This window comes from Falco biarmicus, chromosome 15 (assembly GCF_023638135.1).
Source record: "Falco biarmicus isolate bFalBia1 chromosome 15, bFalBia1.pri, whole genome shotgun sequence".
NCBI classification, from domain to species: Eukaryota; Metazoa; Chordata; class Aves; order Falconiformes; family Falconidae; genus Falco; species Falco biarmicus.
This window is the reverse complement of record NC_079302.1, coordinates 3,356,986-3,377,919: the sequence shown is the minus strand read 5'-3', so window position 1 is coordinate 3,377,919 and position 20,934 is coordinate 3,356,986. Positions and strand designations below refer to the sequence as shown.

Sequence of the window (20,934 nt, the reverse complement as noted above, 5' to 3'; positions counted from 1 at the left end):
GTAGCTCTCAAGTTCAAAGAGCTGTGAGTCACTGTGCCGAGCAAGTGCCACGCTCTGGCAATGTCATACTTCCCTGTCTGTCGCACAAGTCTAGAGCAGAAGTCACCAGTGAGCTGCAGGCTGCAGACAGCTGAGATGCGGCCGCCTTTTCAGTCTGTCCCTTACCTTAAACACCCTTCCAAGCCTCACCTGAGCAAACGGCTGTCAGGGATGGATGGGCAGAGGAGAGGAAGGGAGGGAGAGACGGGCAGGAGGCTTCACACCTTATAGGACTGAAGTGCAGCCCAGAGACTGCAAAGTGCCTGCCTGCTGGCAGTAACAGAAATGGTGGTTGTTTCCTCCCCAGTCTCAGGTAGGCTGCACTTTGGCTTTAAATGCTAGACAGAGCACAGATTCATACACACAGGGGACACAAGTGTGGAGGAGCACAGTAAGATGTGTGCTGTCTGCACAAAAGGAGGGGAAATAACAAATACTGAGAGAGCAGTCGGCTTCACCGCCGTACAACCTGCACAGAATAACTGCATTACTTTCCTCCTGAAAACCACACATCTCCCTGTAGTAAACATGCTGCGTATACAACATGACAAAGCTTCTTGGGCTGAGAAAACCCCAATGAGGTGGAGTGGGAGTTAGTTATTTGTTGTCAAAGAGATTCATGTTTTCACCAGCTCACACTGGCTCAAAAGCAGACACTTCACCAGCAAGCAGTACACTGCTACTGGAGAGATCAATCCCCTCACACCCAGGACACCTGCTTGCCCTGAACAAATCGCTCCACCAGTCACAAGAGACTCCTGTTTGCCCCACTGTCCTTCTTCCCTTCAAGTTCCAGGTGTTTGCTTTCAAGCACAAAACTGGCTTGGATATCCACAGCCTACTGTTTGCACATACAGGTACATTAGCAAGTTACAAGAGCTTTACAGGCATTAGCTAAAAAACCCCTAGCTCCACTGACAGCAAGATGCCTGTTTATCCCCCTTCAAAGAGCAAGAAAACCAAGGCATGGAGAGCCGTTCTTCAGAAAGGGAATCAGGATTCCCTGTGTATAAAGTGCTAAATGTGTCTGATAAAAAGAGATTAACAATGGCAAAATACATCGAATTAGCAGAAGCCCTTAGTAGGCAGAACTACAGAGGGAACCAGTCCTATCAGATCTAGCAATTCAGGCAAATGCTCCAGCCCTGCCACAAGCAACCTCCCAGCAGAATCCAATTCAGCTTTGCAAAGCTTGCCACTAAAAAAAAAAAATAATCATCCCAAACCCTAAAAAATAACCCAACATGCTAGTCTGCTTTGGCACCCAAAAGCCAGCCCTCCCATGGCTTGTAGGCTGCTTGCACCTAGCAAGGTAGAGCAGCGTTAGCCTCCAACACCTCCCGGCTGCATTCGTCGTGCCAGTCAGGCACAGTGCGCTCACGTTGCCTAGCAATAGAGAGGTCTTACTGCTTCATACAGCCAAAAATGCAGCTTGCTGCAGCAAGCCCCATCCCCAGCATGAGAAACGGGCGAGGACATCTTTAAGATCAGCAGGAGAGCCAGTCTGAGCTCCTTGTGGGATTCCGAGGTACGCTTTAGGCAGAGCTGACAACGCCCACAACATCCCCTTCTGTAAGGGCTTGCTGAAGTTGCCTTTATCATTTCAAGGCTGAAGATGAAACAGATGAACACAGGGACACCATAGTGCCAAGGATCATGAATTTTAAAATATCAGACACACCCCTGTTAATTTGTGCACCACCTCAAGTTAAGTCACACTCAGGGTTATAAACCTCCTTTTTCAACACCTGCATCCTGGTGGTTCACTTGGTCAGCAAAATCTACTGGCTGGCACAGGCAGCAGGATGTCTACGTACCAAGGTTCTCGTCCTGGCTCAGTATAAAAGCACTGGAGGGCCTTAGACAAGTCACTTGATCTTTTCTGCCTCTGTTTCCCCAACCACAAGAGGTACTTTCTTACCCAGGACACATGAAGGAAATTCAGCAACACAGCCTGGACTGACAGACATTACTGAAAACTCACCCTCCACACTCAGCTCTGCATGCAAGTCCAGAAAAATCAAAGCAGGGACTAAACCTCTCTGCTTCTGCCTTCCCAGCTCCCGATGCCTGCTGACCTGAGGACAGGCAAACTGATCACTTGAGCAGGGCAACATCCTGGCAGCAAACTGACAGCGTTGCTCAGGCTTTATAGAGCCTCAGCACCCAGCTGGGTACAGAGATGCCTACAATTCCAGCCATAACCATGAGCCTCCTGGACTCATTTCTTTTTGACCTAGGCAACACGCATTATACTACATCGCACAGCTGTTCTGGTACAGTACTTCAAAGCAGATTTAGACGGGCTAAGGAGAGCACAGGATGTAATCACAGAATCATAGAACAGTTTTGGTTGGAAGGGACTTTCAAAGAACATCTAATTTCAAGCCCCCTGCCATGGGCAGGGGGACCTTCCACTAGACCAGGTTGTTCAAAGCCCCATCCAACCTGGCCTGGGACACTTCCAGGGATGGGGCACCCACAGCTTCTCTGGGCAGCCTGTGCCAGCACCTCGCTGCCCTCATAGTAAAGAATTTCTTCCTTACTATCTTTCGGCTTAAAGCCATTCCCCCTTGTCCTATCACTACATGCCCTTGTAAAAAGTCCCTCCAGCTTTCTTGTCAGCCCCTGTAGGTACTGGAAGGCTGCTATAAGGTCTCCCCAGAGCCTTCTCTTCTCCAGGCTGAACAACCCCAGCTCTCTCAGCCTGTCTTCATTGGAGTTGTATGCACCAGAACTGCCCACCACAGGAAAGCAGCCTTGCCACATCACAAATCTCTAGCCATGCAACAGACATACCATGTTGGTATTAAAACAGAGGAGCTATTATGATTTCTGCTTCCCTTCCCTTCAAACCAATTCACACCATATACATGCCTAATAGCAGCTCTAGCCTCAGGAGACTTCTACAGAAACGTGCACCTTTTTTTACAGCACATGTGCAACTCTGTCCTGCCTCTTATTAGAGGAGAAGTCTCTATACGACTGTGAATGGCATTTTTCTTGGACATTTGCCTGGCTGCATATGCAAAAATGTCTTCATAAGGCAAAAACGTCTTCATAGCACTCCTGAAAGTACCATCCGCCTCTAATTGGAGACAATGAATACATCTTCTCCAGCTCCAATTACATATTGTTTCCTCCACCATCTACCTCTTCTTTCTCCCAAGAGTACCCCAGCCAGTGACTCTAAGGGGAGTACACAAGCCAAATGCACTTTCTTCACTTCGACGTAAACCCAGAGAGACTCAGCTCCACCACCGGCTGTAAGCAAAGATGGAATGAGAGTTAAATAGCCACACATTAATGAAGTTGTGCTTCTCCTAGAAGGGCTTAATCTTGCTGAATTAAATTTTCAGGGGCGTGCTAAAGGTTTGTTGCCTTTGCATCTCAAGAAAGATACAGAGAGAATTCTGTCCAGTGCTTTGGTCAATTTGTAGCTCAGCTGCACCATTCCTGCCTGAAAGTTCACTTGTGCTACAGAATACACAAGCAAAGTCTCTGTTAGGAATGGCACAGCAGAGAGAAGCAGACTTAGCTCTTTATTACAAAGAAAGCAGATTCGTAACAAGAGTGGTTATTTTAATCTAAAAGCTGTTCTCCGAGCTGGAAAGGAACTGCACCCAGCTCTTATGCTTGCCCAGTGCCCGGCATAAAGGCTGAGGGCAGCTTTGCATTACCCCATCCCTTCTACTGCAGTTGTATTAGCTCTAAGCCAGAGCAGTGTGACACAGCCCACCCTCGTAAAGTGGTATAGAACCAACTGCAAACACTTGTCAACTTTTATATTTCCATGGGGCTCGGTGTGCACTTGAAACCCAGCTGCTTTCAGTAGCCACGAGATCCACATCTAGCATAGCATGCAGGCTCATGCTTCCTTCCCACCCTCAAGAGTGAGGAAACAGGACAGAGAAAGAGGACAAAGCCCTTTCGGGCAGAAAATGCCTCTGTATTGTTACTGCTATTTAATCAAATGCACATCTGATGAAATAAGAGCCCCAAGCGCAGGCCGTGAGGAGGCACAAATGCTTCTAAATATATAGACAGACTATCTTCCCTTTCCCTGCTTTTCTTCTTTGTGCATTTATTCACGTTAGAATAACAACGCGTCCTTCTCCCCCAGCAATGCACTGCTGGAAGCAATGCCTTTCCACTGAGACAGCAGCAGCAGGATCCGGGTCTTCTGTCTGCATTTGCAACATTAAAAGCTTTTGCAGGAGCCTTTTGCTCAATGAAATATTTACTTCCTCCTGCCCAGCATGGAGACAGGGATACTTGGTCAACGAGGACATATGGTCTAAAGGCTATCCAGTATAAATTACCATGATTAACAAAGCAAGCAGCAGAGCAGAGGAAGCCTGGTGCTCATCAGAAGTCTTCCTTAGCTTATTGAGTTTGCTAACTAGTGCTGCTCCCTTAACCCTTTCACTGATGTAAGAAAATACAAGCCTCCTGGCAACTGCTGCTTTTAACCTGCAAGTACTGGAACACAGATGAGTACTACTTGAGAATGCTTTAAGTTGGCAGTAACCACCATTGCCAAAAAATGTCATTTCTCCCAGCTGCTTATTCCTACCTCTGTGATACCACCTTCTTACATTAGATTAGCAGGGAGAATAAAAAACATATTTTAACCAAGATAAGCTCATCAAACAGCACACAAAAGGCACAACTGGAAGGTGCCTCCTTTGGCAGTAGCACTGCAAACCAGTTCCTGTGTACTAACAATCCAAGGGCACAACTATACATTTGCTCCAAGCTGGCATAACCACAGGCTAACACGCACTCTCATTACCAGTGTTTTTTGGACATCTGGCAGCTGCCTGACACGTGGAAACACTGTCAGTCAAGCAGCAGGAAATAAAGTGACAAGATCACTAAATCTTGCACTGGAGACAAGGCTTGTGAAGAAGCAGAGGGAAGCAGCAGTGCAGAGATCTGTGTTGCTCTCCCAGGCTGTAAGCCTGCTGCCCTCTCCAAGTAGGGCTACGCAGCCAATACAGGCCAAGACCATTCCATCAGCCCCACTTATGCAACCTGAGTTTGTCACATTTTAGTTTTCACTTTAGCCCCTTAGTTTTTCCATCAACTATTCTGTTTAGAATCTAGGAAGTAACCGCCCTGCCTTACCACAAAAACTCTCCTACCTGTTTGGAGTAGCCTCCATAGATGATTATGCTGCCCTCAGGACTGGCAGCCATTTGACACCCAGATCTTGGAGCAGGCCCAATCCCCGATGGAGCCAGCTTGCTCCAGGTGAAGGAGTCCAGGTTGAAGGCATACACATCGTTGTAATAGATGTAATCTCTAGAGAGAACAAATTGGCACATCAAAGATTTTTTAATAGTCACCATTTAAGACAGCATAAAATATCATCTCAGGAACTGCACCAGGAACCTCTGAAGAGGTACAGCACCTTATTCAGCTTCTTGCATTTATGACTTTTCTCCTTCTGTAGCAATGCACAAAAGATTTGTTCCAGTGAGGATTATTATTTCAGTGCAACAATTTGCATTTGACAACACTCCTTTAAGCAAGACCTCTCTGGTTTCTTTTTTACCCATGTCATTCCTTACTACAACAGAGGTTTCATTAACTTATTGGAGTTAACATGGTCCAAGGTAACTTAAACCGGAACAGAAAAGATCAAAACAGATTAGAGCTACGTTTGTCTAGGAGGGTGGGAAAAATATACATATGCCCTCTCCTCCTTCTACTGGCCAGCTCACAAACTGCTAGCAGAAAACGCTCTGCACAGGTTAAACTCCCAAGGACACAGCCAAAGCGAGGGAGGGCTTTGCAGCTTGCATTGTGCTCCCAGGGACCGTGGTTATGCCACTTACTGTTTCTGAGACAATATGTAGCTCCACTCTCTTCACAGTCCCCATGTGTAACTCTGACCTCATGTAGTACGTGAGAGCCTACTGAGAAGATGCTTCCAGGAAGACAGAGCTCTTTGACAAGATTCAGAGGCCAAAAGTGATGTATTGAGCTTTAGCTACAAGGATGAGTAGCTACTTCAGTGATCAGCTAAGTGGTACAAAGGTTTCTCAAACACTTGAAGACTTTACATCAACATCACTTGTCTTTCTAACATAGTCCAGTTCAGTAATAGTACTGCTGAAGATAATCCTTCCATTAAAGCTCATCTTTCTGTTACTGGTGAAACTGTAAAAACAGAGGATTCAATACCACCAGCCACCCTGCAATAACCCACCTTGCACTCTCATGGAAACCTCCAAAGATGATCAGCTGTCTTTTGCAAGCAACCATTCGATGTCCGCTTCGCCCAGAGGGACCTCCTGATGCCCTGAAATGCAAAGAAATTCCACTGATCAGCAAAATTTCCTCTCTTGTTAATGTGTCAGTCCATTTTTGTTGAAGTCATTTCAGCTGGGCTGGCTGAGTTCAGCTTCTGTTCTCCTGAAATGGGAGACCACAGGGAACTTTGTTGTCTTAATACATATGTATGCTTTTCTCCAGAACAGTGTGTGTGCTCTTCCTGTAACTCTTAGTATTTGCCACACAGGCATTTTGCAGGAACAATTTTATTCCTAGTGATAAGCCGTTTAGTCTCCAACAGCACCCTAAGTCTTGAAGTCTTTTCTGCTATGACTCAGGAGCTAATTTTTCAGGAGTGTTTAATGAATAGCAGTTAACTCCCACAACTGTAGGTAAGACACTCCAGACAGATGCTTTCTCCAAGTACCAAGTAAGAGCCAGAGACTGGCTCTGACATCCACTCTCCTGCAGTCTCAGGAAATCACATGTCCATAGCATCCCCGCTCATCCACCTGCAGTTAAGATATGACATCAAACTAGCGAGAAGACTTTGTAAATTACTTTGATTTCCTCAAGAACAAAAGCACTGCAACAAAACAAGTCATCGTTATTGTCTTACACATTAAAAAGCAACTATGCATCACTGTTCTGCTCTTCCAAGCCTTCTTGACCTTTCAGTTAAATGTGCTACTTCCATTTCCAGGAACAAGCAACAACACCCCATCTGTCACATTCGAAAGCTTCACGCGAAGTCAGGCAGCTGGCAACAACATTCCTGAGAGGCAATGAAGAAGCACCTTCCTTCATGCTCACCAACAGACTGAGCACCATATGAGAGAGAACAAAAACAGCTCCAAGAACTCTTAAAACAAAGGCAACTTTAGGCCAAACTGCACAGGAAACAGCATTTTGCTTTGTGTGTTCCCTGCCCCCATGGACTAATCAATCACATTTTCACTCTCGCTGTGGAGTTTCCCAAAGTGCACACAGTGAGCACCACTGAACTCAGCAAGACTTCTCAAATAGGCAGTGTTAACATGTGTTAAGTGGTTGCAGAATCAGGGCCTAAATAAGTATGAAACCTGCTCACTGTTAAAAACAACAGCAAAACCTAAACCCACAACCCTACTGCTACACTTTAACTGACAGCAGGTGGCTGTAAAGTGTGGCGATAGGTTTCCGTGGAGAGAGAAAATGAGGGCCCTTATTTACCATCAGAAATTACAATCTCACACCAGTCATAATGAAAAACTCCAAGCAAAGACAGCAGTGCTTGGTTGAGACTGAATTAATATCGATTGCTTGGACTTTTTATTCTAACAGAGAGTAGGGTTTTCTAGGAGTTTACTGGATTTTTAAGTACCACCCTACAGAACAGCACCTCTAGTATTAATTTCACCAAGATCTGAAATCACTATTTTCTCTTCTGTAACAAAGCTCCCACATTATTATTCCAAAGGATGACACCTTTAAATTATTTTTTTAAAGGAAAGAAGGAACTGAAAATCTACAAACATTAACAATCCTGTTCTCAGAAAGCATCTGCCTTGCTTCTCAAACAGGTTTCCTCCAAGTCAAAACTCAATTCCGAACAATGAAAAGTTTATTCATTGATGTGTGTGTTCTAATAAACAAGCTCCCACAAATGTACAATTAACTCAAAGTCACAAAAAAACTCCTCCAGTCAGGGGCTGGGTTGGAATTCAATGAAGCCTCACTGCCACCAGCATCACCTGCTCTCAATCATAAGGCTGTGCTCTCTCCTTCCTTTAGACTAGCAACACAAGCTACAAGAACAGGTTCCAAGAGGCCTCACCCTGCACAGTACTGTATCACCTCAGCTTCCCTGGCCTCAACATCACACATTGCAGGGATCAGCTATAAAGGAAAGTTTATAGCCTTTGATGTAAGGACATGCCCTCCTAAACTTGCAACAGCTGCTCTTTGGAAGTATTTTTACACGGAGCTATTCATACAAAGTCCTTTGTCCCCAGTCTCCAGACACAACACTGGAAAAACCAAATGGCACAGCAAAGCAGGACTGGCAGTAATGTCTAACCCTGCTGCCACTCCAGAAGGCACTTGCTGCAAGCTCCAAGACTTGCTTCCCAAATGTGAACTGCCTCCTTTTACCTGTATCACTGCTCACAGTCCAAAACAAGCATTTTGGAAATGGTTTCACAGACTTTATGATTAATACTCTACTTCATGGGGTTGACACCAGAAAGCAGACATGTGGGAGGGAGCTGTAAATTCTCCAGACTTTTTTTAAAAATAGATTCAAATATAAGTCTGGAAAAGGACTGGCTCTACACATGTACAGCATGAGTCTGATCAGAACTGCTCCATAAGGAATTTGCTTTTGCTTGTGGAGTTACTTTGGGACTTATAGTAACATAACAGGCCTGAATTCAGCCCCCAGATTCAAGAAGTACTTACATGTCACCCTGGCTACAGACTGCCTAAGCAAATTACCCTTTCATTCATTCCTTCATCCAGAGGATGCTCAGATGAATCTCGTAACCTTTCCATAACAATAGAAGTGATGATGCATAGCATATCCCATCAAAGGGGCATTTCAGGACAAAGCACTTTTATCCTCCAGTACTCGGGGCAGGTGAAGCCCAGGACTTCAGCGTTCAGTTTTAAGTCTTACACCTGTGAATGCAAACAAGCATTCTGTCCAGCGGCACACACAGCATACCCACATGCTCATACGCTCAGTTAGGAAGCACACCAGTGAAGGAATATGCAATTGCCACAAGGGACAAAATCCTCAAATCAAATTCCTTGCAAGGACAATCAACAGTTGTACATCTGGATCCTAATCTACCGAAGAACAAGCTCACAGGGCTCACTTCTGGGCTGACAGAGGAAGTCTACTCAACAGCACACCAAAATACCCTTCTTTTCTTCAAGCACCAACACACTTTTCTACCTTATGTTGCAGGACCTGATCCTTCTGGTGACAGGTAGCACATGAGCAAGAAGAGCCGTCAGTCAGAAACAAACCTATGCTGAAAGGCATCCTGTACTGCAGTGACTGCTCCAGTTCTCTCTGTAAACAGCGTTAAACACACTTGTGAAATGCTACCCTGAAATATTTATAGCACCACATCTCACAAAACTGTTATGGGAAGTTATCATTAACATTCCAGTATTAAAGGGAAGGGAGTTATATCGGCTCAAAAGAATGACAAAGAACTACACAGAAGAGGGATCTGCCAGTTCCCAAGCACAACCCCAAAGCATGATGCTCCTTGTTCTCTTTGAGAAAGAGTGCACTGGGCCACGCAAAGCTGAATAAGAATGTTCTCTCTAGGAAGGAATGAGGCAATTAGGCTAAAATATTACTTAGCTCTAAGGCAGAGTAACAAACAGTTCATGCGCTAAGGCAACCTTGTGCATCACACACACAATAAGCTGGTTCCAGTAAGTCAAAGTCAGTTGCTGGCAAGTCTTCTAATGGGCTGGGATTTGTTCTGTTTGGACCATCTTTGTGCATGCAAAATGCAAGTAAATATAGCAATTTTTAACTCTGTCAAGCAGATTGGCACCACTGTGCTCTGTGTGAGGAGATAATGGAGATCCACTTCCCCAGCAGCCTTTGCAGACGCTGCACAGGGATGTTATTCACAGGGAAGAGTCATTCCAGGTCTTCTCTTCAAAAGTGTTTTATAGCCAAGCCTCTTATGGCACTAAGATGGTCTGTGGCATGAACTGTAGGCCATGAAGGACAACATAATTGTCTGAAATATAAGCTGTGGCGCTGGAATACCTAGATTTCCTAGAACTGCAAGTTCAGATCACAGCAGGGTCAGCTTAGCTATTCAGTCCATGCAAACCAAATACATTTAAAATCACCTGAAACAGGGTACATGGTTCTTCCCATGTGGAAGAGAAACAGAAACTTTGTCTCTTATACAGTCATTTCTTAATGACTAATTATGTTCCTCTATTATTTGCACCAAAATGAAGTCTTCCAAACCCAACTGAGTTTACCCAGTGCTGGTCTGTACCCCACATACCTATCACCAGGCATTTATTCAGGTAACACTGCTACCACATCAGACACATGAAATTATTGTTTGGCCTCCTATGTGAAGGCTTGTTACACCAGTTATATACCACCACAACCCACCAAATCCACACAATCTGCCCCCTCCACTTAAGTCTTCCCAAACATGTTCACCCTCCCAATACCACTAGTCCCCTAGCTGACCCCCACTGTCACCAGTCATCCCAGCTGGTTAATGACAATCCACAATAAGCAAGTGCTTGACTTCAGACAGCCGTGAGAAACCTATGTAGAAAAATGACAGCAGCAATGGAGTTCCCTGGCAACAAAAGCAAAATACTGAAGGAAGGGAAATGCAGCACATGTTATGATCATAGTTTTAAAAGAAGCAGAAAAATTCCTCGTACAACTCAGTCCTCCATGCCCTTTCCTCTTCCCCTTTCTATGCAGACTGTAATCAAGATGCCATATGGAAAAGCAAAGAGGCAGCAGAAACTTATTTTCACACTCAGTCAGGTTAGCATTAAAACAAAGACATCCCCTCCCAGCCTTCTCTGCCAGATGCCTCATCAATGCAGTTCTTGGAGCTCTGCCCAAGGATGGGGAGGAAATGTATGTTGTTTCACATGAACACTAAGACCAGGACACTGTCATTTTCAAAATTCCAGCAAGGCTGAAAGACAGACATCCACCCAAACACATCAGGAAGCTCCAACTGAGTAGATCCTGTATAGGGCGGGGAGAAAGAAAAGATCACCTCTTCAGGGCACTTTCAACCATATAATTTATGATGCTCACTTAGTAGATAAGAGGATAGATGTTTTCTAAGAAACACTGAAGATCAGTGTCTCCAAACACATCGTCCCACTGTGTCAGGGCAGCCAAGGTGACATGTGACAACCAATACCTGGGAACAGAGGGCAGCTCTAGGCAGCCTGAAGAACATCGTACCTAGAACTTGCTCCCTCAGTGGGACCAGGCACTCACCTTGCCAATCCGGCTCCCTCCCCACTAACTGTAACAACCCATCTCACCAGAACCTCTTGCCATGGTTTTAGTCGCTTGGGGCATCCTGTGACTCACAGCACATGTAAACGTCACGCTCAGCTCCAGGGAGGGAACAGGTTATTTTGCAGTATAAGTTACACTCAGCATCCTCAAGGCTGCTCTCCCTCATGGGATAAGATACAGGACGAGCAGAACCTCATAACCACCTTGTTTCCTCTTCCCAGGCAGGTCAGGTACTGCAGCATTTCTTTTGGGAGTGGAAAACCCTAAATCAGCTCTACAGCAAAGCATCTACAAACCCACAAGAGAACAATTTGCGCCATCGGTGGTGGAGCTAACGAAGCCTCATCTGGATTCTCCAATGGCTCACAAAAAAACAATCTCCCGCCCTCACTCTCTCTGCAGCTGGGTATTAACACTGCTGTCTGGTGAGGACTTTCTCAACCAAGAGTTTGGTTGAAATGTCAACCCCTTCTCTCAGCAGGGACTCTATGGCGAGCATCACTTCCTCCCCCTCGCCTGCTTACATGAAACTGGTAGGGATGTAATGCATTTGAGTTCATCCCCTTTATTTGGCTGAGACTGAGCAAGGGATTCAGAAGTTATTTTGGGGGAGCTGGGTAGGGGTGCAGTCACAGTCATTACGTCAGCTTCTTCCTAACAACAATAGGCAGATCAGCCTGCACACTGACAGGTCTTTTTAATCCCTGCACCTCTTAAAGAGCCCTCCATCATACTGAAGGGTTTCTCTCACCCCCCACTTCTCAATGACAAGCAGGGCTCACTACAGTAAACCTGGCTTCCTATAACATTACAAATTAAAGCTGTTATTACATTAACACTGTCAGGTCTGGAGCCAAGAACCACAATGATGGACAGGAACCAGCCACTTAAAAATTGAAGAGTTATCCCTCAGCCTCCCAGAGCTACTCAAAAGGACGATCCCTGGATTCTTGCAGAGCAGTCAGCTGCCAGATCCTGTGCTGTGAGGCATCCTTCTAACCCAGCCGGCTTTGGACTCCTTGGGATTTTGTGCTTTGGCTGTATATGCCCCCCCTTCCACACCAGAGTCACTTCAGTGCTACATTAACATCAGTAAAATTAGACCTTCACATTTTCCCCTTGTCAAGCAATGTCAATGCAACCATTTCACAGGGAGTGGGAAAAAGGCAGACAGGCACGATGACTCACTGCGTGGCCTCAGGCATGTGCCAAGGCAGAGCCAGAGTATCCATCTCTGTACAGCTCAGCCCTAACCCACCCTCTCAATTACTGTGCAGGAAGAGACAGACACAGGTAACAGGCACCCACACCCTGTAAGCAGGGCGAAAAGTGAACGACCTAGGCAGATTCAAGGCTTCCCACCTGAAAGAAGGACACAGAGCTCATAACCACGACCTCCATGGGTCAAACAGATCAGCAGTGCTCAAAAGCTGCTGCTTTCCCCAGTGCCGCTTCAAAGGTCAGCTGCACAAGAAGTCACAGCACAGCTTTGGGTGGACTGGAATAATCTTACCGTCAAGACAATCCCAAGGTCCAAGAGAAAGTTTGTGTCAAAGTCAGAACCAAAGCCACATGTCCTGCCTCTCCGTTCACTGGATGACCCACCAGACCTCTTCTTTTCTGATGCATATATAAACATAAGCAGCAAAACCAAGAAGCCAAAGGTAAAGGAAATATTAGCAGAGGACTTTAGGCCAGATCCACACAAGGTACGTAGACACTTTAACTCCTATCAAAAACTACTAGGGCTTTTGGCACTATCTGCTTTGACAGGCCTGAATTATTGGCTTGTTTATCCCACGGGATCTTGAAGCAGCGAATGTCAATTACCAGGAGCACAGCTGGCTCTGTGGATAGATACAAGCTGTCTTCTCAAGCAATGGTAAAATTGAGAGATCCTTGTACTGGTCTTGTACAACCCAGTCAGGAGGAGCCCAGACAGATGGAACAAGAAGTACCGTTTTGATGCTGGACGTCATCTACACCCACCACGTTTGGGAGGACGGAGTGCTTTTCATCATACTCCTTCCTTCAGTTAAAGTAACACCCAAGCAAACCCATGCTCCAAAAAATCACATACTAAATAAAATAGCTTTGGCCTCAATAGAGTTGGAACACATCTCTCATTTCCACTTCATTCTGGTGGCTGTCCTCTCCACCATTCTAGGGCAGGCACCTCTGTACTCAAGGGAGAGATGGGCAGACAGCTGGGAAATCACAGCACTATGCCAGGAATCAAACTTAGATGACACCGGCACAGTTTCTCCTGAGGTCAACACCACTGACTTCAGAACACATCACAGAATCATAAAATACCAGTTGGAAGGGACCTCAAGAATCATCTGGTTCGACCTTTCTTGGCAAAAACACAGTGTAGTCAAGATGGCCCATCACTTACTTGATCTGCTCCCAGGTCTTGGTAGACAAATGCAGGACCCAGAGATCCTTGTAATGATAGAACTGTTCCCCATTGGGAGATGCAAACTCCCCGCCAAATATCCACAGCTGCCCACCGGCTGTGGGCACCACTGCTGCCTGCCAGAAGAAGGAAGAGCTGGATCAGACAAGGGTTCAGAAACCAGTGACAGGAGAACTTTCAATTGGATGTGCAGCTGTCTCCAAATACCAGAGAGCAGACAAGTGGCAGTGGCTGCTGCCACCCTGCTTGACAATAGCAGCTCTCTGGGGCTGAAGGATGCGGAATGGCTGAAGGATGAGGAATTTCAAATGCAGTTTACTCATTGCTTAGCACACCTTTCCTATTGCAAAGGAAAGCTGGCCAAGGAGCAGGGCTTTTCTGACCTCCTAGCATCTTGAATTCCAGTTCCACAAATTCAACATTCCTTGGGAATCATCTTGGGATTTAGTTTAACCACAATTGTTCAGACCTCTCTGTCCACAAAAAGGAAACCTCCCCACAACTAAGGCTCAGCAACATTTCACCCATCCTTTAGTCACATAAATAGCATCCTGCAGAAGACATACTGAGGCTGGTGAACCCTAAGCCATGGGAGGAACAGGGGTGCTTCCTGCCTCCAAGACACATCTAACATCCCAGCACCAGGCAGGCACAGCGATGCAAGGAAAAGTCTTTTGGAAAAAGCCATTAACAGTGCACAACTGCCCTTCACAGTTTTTGCAGATTATAAAACAACAAGCAGTAAAGAAGTCAAGCTGCAGTACAAGTCCAAACCTGGCACCTCCCAAGACATGAAAAGCACTACTGCTCACTCTGAAGAAAAAACACCAACCAACACCACTCAACCAAAAAACCCACCCCAAACACAGAAGGAAATGCACAGCATTTGGACAAGAGCAGACTGGTGCTGCTTTAATTAGGGCAAGTAGCAGAGAGAAGAATATCAAAGGGTTTTGTGGGTTTTTTTTTTGTTTTGGTGGTTTGTTTTCTTTTGGACAGAGCAGCACTAAAACACTGTTGCAATGCAAGCTGACAGCTGAAAGCAGGGAAAGAAGAGCAAGACTCTACTTCATTAAAATTATCTGTGTAAGCACTAAGAAAGAAGGAAGGAATCCCAAAAAGGAAACTATGTGACTATGCAAATTTCTTCTTGACTGGGACCTCTTTGGTTATTTACACTATAAATAAATTCTTCCACACATGTTTTTTCCAGGGTACACATTATAGATTAACATTGGGATAATGATCTCTTTCTTCAGAAGGGCTTCATTACCTGCCAATCTTTCCCAAAAAACAGCAAAGATTTTTAGCATCAGATGCACGACTGTGATGCAACATAAACCAGCCTATATATGCAACGATTAAACACATGAGAAAATATCGGGGGGGGGGGGGGGGGGGGGGGGGGGGGGGGGGCAAGCAGGATTTGTGGGAACATGAAGTTACCTAAACAAAGGGGACACATGCCTGATTTTCATGGGTATCTAAGCATTTAAAAGTTTAAAGGGAAGGTATATGCAACGGCCTGCTCATACTTGTGTGTGACCTTTTGAAAAGCTGGCTTGAAATTCATTACATAGCCAAACCTTTTCCTTAAACAACTGACAACACCCATCCATAGCTATTCTCGCCTCAGCTCTGTTGAACTGATGGAATGAAGCCAGTGTAATTCAAACAGAGCATCATGTGTCAGAGACCAGAGATGACAAATAAGACTGAAAACATGCACATACAAACCCACAGACAAGCTTCTGTTTATTTTTAATGCATATTCTGCATTAGCTCAAAGTCACAAGGAAGACAACAGACCAGCCAACTAACAAGGCTGAACTGCCTCCTGTGCAACTCTAATTCTTAGACAGAAAACTTATTGTTGAAGCAGGACTCCTCAGCTACGTTTCTGATTTTATTTTTGTTGCAATCCAGGTGCTCCCTGATGCACAGTCTGCCCGCTCAGTTCAGATTCAGCTGCTAGACAGCCATCTGCTGGCTACCAACACCAGCAAGCACCTCTCAACTCCACACCCGCAAAGCAATCCCTGTTCGCCTAGGGAAACAAACATTCAGATTTATGGTCTCCTCCTGGAATTTGGCCTCTGAAGTCAAGGTCCATTTTAAGCACCACAAGGTAGCCCAAAAATCAAGTCAGAACCTTTCAATCCAAGAAAGGACACACACCTCAGAGCAAGACTGATATTTAGACATAGTATAACAAAGGTCCATGAACCTAACCAGGGTACTGGATCTTACCAGAAAGCTCTGAAGAGCTTTGGCCGTAGGTAGGAAAATAACATTTGCATCCTGTATGGCAGCTTTTGAAATGTACCAGTGACCCAGCCACTTGCTGCAACAGGTAAGATAATCTATCAGACAGCTGGTGAGGGCCACAGACCTGCAAAAAATACAAGTCTTTGGTCCAGTTCCTAATGTGCAGGTGTTCACATAAAGAAAACAAACACAAATCCTTCACTATCACAACCAGTCAGTCACCTTAATAATACAGGCACCAGAGAGGTGAATTCTTGGGGAGTGTCATGATATCCCAGGGCAAACTTAGGTAACTTTGTCTATTGCTCTTAATGACAAAAGAAAAGCAGCCCATCTGCCAAGGAAAAAAAAAAAAAAAAAAAATCACAACCCAAAGGCAGGACACACGCAGTCAGTGCTAGCGGTCCATCATGTTGTACAGTTGGGACCCTTGGCAAAGCTCAACTGCTACATGCTAGTAGGGACACCCTACAGTAACGGGTCTTTCACACTGCCGGAGCAGCATTATCTGTAATGCCCATAGATGTAGGCCTGTGGGCATTAAGGAAACAATCATGCACAGCAACTCTGCCATTCACAGCACTTTGATCAAATTCAAAGTTGTACCCTGACCAGCATTTTGAAAATTCAGTGCCACCCTGGGATTATGGATGATTGAGCTGGTCCCTATGTAATACAGCAAAGAGTTCATCTGCAGAAGAAAAGCCTCCCCCATGAGTCCTGCTAGGCCAAGAGATACAATCCCAAATCTTCATTCCACACTTAAAAGTTTCCAGAGGCCACCCAGTGATCAGAGAACACAAGCACCTTGGACAGGCTTGGACAGGCCCCCTCAGCAGAAGAGGTGAAGTGAAATGATTGGCAGCCCCTTACAAGGAGAATGGAAAGTCAGAAACTCTTGGGGCAGTGGGAATCAACTCACATCCATCTTTACCGCAGAATCAGAACAATTCCAACTGCTGCTCTGGCACCCAGTACTTTACCTGGTGAGCACATCGCCTTGGTGGTGGGTTGGGGATCTCTACTTTAGACCAGCTGTTCTTCCGGATGTTGTAAACATACAGTTCATTATACAGGTATGTCTGTTAGAAAGGAAGAGAAAATACACATCACCACAGCTTTCCATTGGACAGGGTCAGTCTGTCCAAGCACGGGCACCCCTGGATGTTGCCTGTGAGTATGGGGGAGGAGCACAGGACCAGCTTTGCAAAGTAACAGCTCACCTGCCTCATCAGGCAGGGAAGGAGGACAACCACCTCCTCCACTAGCCTGCGAGTCAGGAACTTCTTCAGAGTGATCCACTAGACTGGACTGTTCTTTCCCAAACCCTTGGTTAAGCCTACGATAGCGTGAGATATGAGGACTTAAGAAGTTGGAGCTTAACGTAGATGTGCAGGTTAAAGTTGCCCAAACTGCTGCTAAACTCCAGGGACCAGAACAGCGCAAGGTAGGGAAGCAAGCAGAATCAGTTTAACACATCACACTGTGTAATCCTAAGGCCGCCAAATATCATCGGAAGGCTTGAGTTTAAGCTACAGTACATAAAACTTCTTAGGGTCACAAAGACCTGCTTGTCTCCAGCAACACAAGAAACATTTGAAGCTTGCAGAAATTCAGTAACAAGAATGCCCACCTACAAATATTTGCTACTGTACAGATCTCCAGGGCAGGCAATGCCTTGCCAGCAGCAAAACTGCAGAAGTACCTTGTTTTTACAGATGGAAGATAGATATTCTTCAATAGTTACCAAAAATGAGGAGCAGATATGGCTACAATTAAGTCTGGAGAAATTATGAAGCCCTGAAATATTGATGCCGAGACAATCACTCTGACTCCTTAATGGGCTCTAGCATGTCTCCTTCCTGCCAACTGTTCAGGCATGAGACAGTATCACGGCAGAATTAAAAGGCTATTTTGCTCTCATTCAGGAACAAATACATATTTTATGACTGCTGCCTTGAATTTCACTTCAAATGAGACTCATGCAAATTACAGTAAAAGGCAGGGAGTGGGTAGAATAAAGAAGAAAAAATTAAAGTATACATTACTTTTTGGCCATTGAAATATTCACCTCCAAAAAGGATCAATTCATCTTTCTCAGGGTGAGCAGACAGGGAGCCATTCAGCCTGCAAAACAAAGAGGGACGTCCAAAACAGCAGATGTGTAAGGGTTGTGCAAAACTCAGAAGCTTGAAGCCTTTAACTCAGCTAGCACTAGCACCTCTGCCCCCTAGCCACAAAGGTCTCTCCATCATCTGCCAAATTACTAGCCTGCGATACTCACCCCAGGGCTAGAAACTTCTCAAAGAAATTAACTTCTTTAAAACTTTCAACAAGATTAATTTGACATTGTCTGAAATCTTCTCCTATTTTAAGAGCACACGTTACATTGTCATTTAACACGCTTTTTGACGTGAGCTCTTTAATTTTAATGCTGGTGTGTCAAGAACAAAAATTAAGTTTTATGAGGGCACATAACTATGGGTAGAACTGGGCTGTCTCATATCAACTTATCTGCGTCATTATGCTGCAGTCGTCACTGGTCACTGCTCATCTATGTACCACCAGTGTTTTGCACCATCCGGAGATAGACCCCGACTACTCCCAAGGAAGAACTAACTGACCACCGTTAACACCCTTGTGAGATTGAAAGTAATGTACTGACCTCTCCCACTACATCGAGCAGAAAACAGATATCACAGAGAAAGGCATTTATTTAACAAGCCACAGGAAACAGAAATACAGAACCTACAAGTCTGTGGACCCCAAGCTACACTAGATAAAGTGTCTTGTATCTCATGACATATCCTTTTGCCTCTTAAGCCCCTTCAGCTTTCTAGCCCAAACCCAAAACTTCCTCCTAACTTTTCTTTTTCCTCAAAGCTCTGTAATCTAACCCTGCTTTGCCTCCTTTGTGCTGATGGGATGATTAAAAAACAGATTTTAAGGGAAAAAGAAAAACTTTTGGTCCTTTTTTTCACCAGATATTCAATATACAAGGTATTTCTGAAGTCCAGATATAAGCCGTGCCTTCCACTTTCAGGAAATAACTTCACATAAATAAATTTCATTTAAGAGCACCATCAACTGCTGTGTCCAAAGCCTCACAAAATCTCTTACCTGGGTGAGGGGGGTGGGCAGGATGACTCAATTACTTGGGTCTTTTTAGCATCTAAACTCTGGAATTCTGCTATCAGGGCTTCAAGATCCTCCTGAAAATAAAAAGCCAGACTTGAGTTCCTTGACATGCTCAGAGCCACCTGCACACCATAAGAAAACAGCACCCACCCGCACAATTTCCCTTTTTTTAAAAAAAAAAAAATCGTCTGCTTAGGTTCCCCTCGTTTCAACTACAATAAATGGATGCTGACTATTTCCACATATGCCTTAAAGATTGGTCTCCCCTAAAACACTAACAAGCAAAGTGCATTTAGTGCATGCCTGCTTTTCCTGCAGCAGAAACACTGCACAAATAGGCAAATAAATGTAAATCATTTAACAAAGTGATGAGCATCTATATGCTCCAATCCAGCCGGTCCTCTTCTGTGTCTGCAATGGAAAAACACCTACATGGAACTGGCAACTCTTTTCTATTCCCAGCTCATACTTTAGCTGGAGAGAAACCTGCACATATTTTTATTCCCTTTCAACTTCCGTCAATTAAAAACAAAAACTGCCTCCACAACTGCACATACACCGAGTTGCAAGTGCAGATGCAGGACTGCAGCTAAGGGGGGGGTTCAGATCCAAGGTCTCTCCTACAACCCCCGTTGTTCACCACCCCCCTTCAGTTACTTTCTGAAGGTCTGGTTGAAGTAGAGATTTCCAAAATCTACGGATTTTGCCTCTGCAGCGTGCAGCCAGTATACATGTACACAGGCACGTTCCTGTCAACACCACGTTTTGACCAGGGAAAGGTAGCCCGTTTAAGGCCTAAATACAAGCACCCAGTCTAGTGAGAGAAACAAACATTTTCCTTTGCTTTTAAGGGCAGAAGAAAAGGGTGGGGGAAATGGAAAGCAAGAACGACCCTTAAATCGCATTTTTTTGTCCTCCTTTTACACCTGCTATCACACACTGCTCCAGCTTTTCACAGATACATGCAAGTCTTCCCGGTGGCAGTTTTCCTGTCACCCCTTACCCTCTCTGCCTCCTTTCCGAGGGCCCTCGCACCCAGGCGGCACAGGCCGGCCCCAGGGGGCTGAACCACGCTACAGCCCCTCGCGTCTGGAGACGCTCCTTTGCCATCAGACCGAAATACCCCTGTCTCCGACCCACTCCTCCGACCCCCACCTCCACCGCCGCTTTTCCCTTCAGGCCTCGTTCCAGAAAACGCCCCAAGACCCACAGAGAGCCCCAAGGGAGGCCCAGGCCTCGCGGGCCGGGGCAACCAGAGCCCCCCGCTGCCGTCCCTCACCTCTTCTTTCTTGGCTCTGCGGGACACCTTCTTCTCCATCTTCGCGGCCGTCTTCTCGGCTCCCTTCCCCTTCTTTTCCCGCTTCCCCTTCTTCCCCATGGCTGAAAGGCCGGGCTAGGCCGCGACAGCAGCACCGCGCTCGCCGCGCCGCGCTGGCCGCCCCGGGCGCACCGCGAGACGGGCAGCGGCGCCCGCTTCGGCCCGGCACTTTCAGGCTGCGGCCCGCCTCCTGCCCGAGCGGCCTGGCCGCGGGTGCCCCCTATCGGACCAGCGGACTCAGCGCGACCGACAGCAGCGAGGCGCGGCACCCGCCCTTTTCCAGCCTGCCCTTTTCCCGCCCGCGGCTCCCTGCTGGGGTCGGGGCTGAGGGAGGCGGCGGCTGGCCCGGCCCGGCCCCGTGAGCCCCTGCTGGGCCGGAGAGGGGCCTCAGCGCGGCTTCCCACGCTGTCTGCTACCTGCCCTCAGCGTTCAGACCTTGCT

At 46.1% G+C, this 20,934-nt stretch overlaps 1 protein-coding gene across 5 annotated transcripts in view; it reads right to left on the bottom strand.

Moving 5' to 3' along the window:
• The window catches only part of KLHDC4 (kelch domain containing 4), a 30,112-nt gene extending 9,427 nt beyond the window's left edge, over positions 1-20,685 (bottom strand). Inside the window, exons 1-7 of one of the 5 annotated variants that reach the window (XM_056360828.1) lie at positions 20,455-20,685; positions 19,158-19,249; positions 18,086-18,164; positions 17,021-17,119; positions 13,749-13,885; positions 6,257-6,349; positions 5,187-5,346 (exon numbers count right to left, since the gene is read on the bottom strand). In XM_056360828.1, coding sequence (XP_056216803.1) covers positions 5,187-5,346; positions 6,257-6,349; positions 13,749-13,885; positions 17,021-17,119; positions 18,086-18,164; positions 19,158-19,249; positions 20,455-20,553 — 759 coding nt within the window. In that variant the 5' untranslated portion in view covers positions 20,554-20,685. Of the gene's footprint in view, positions 1-5,186; positions 5,347-6,256; positions 6,350-12,863; positions 12,947-13,748; positions 13,886-16,019; positions 16,162-17,020; positions 17,120-18,085; positions 18,165-19,157; positions 19,250-20,454 lie in introns of those variants that run through there. The other 4 variants (XM_056360827.1, XM_056360829.1, XM_056360830.1 and 1 more) reach the window with 4 other exon arrangements.
• Between the last annotated feature and the right edge of the window lie 249 nt (positions 20,686-20,934).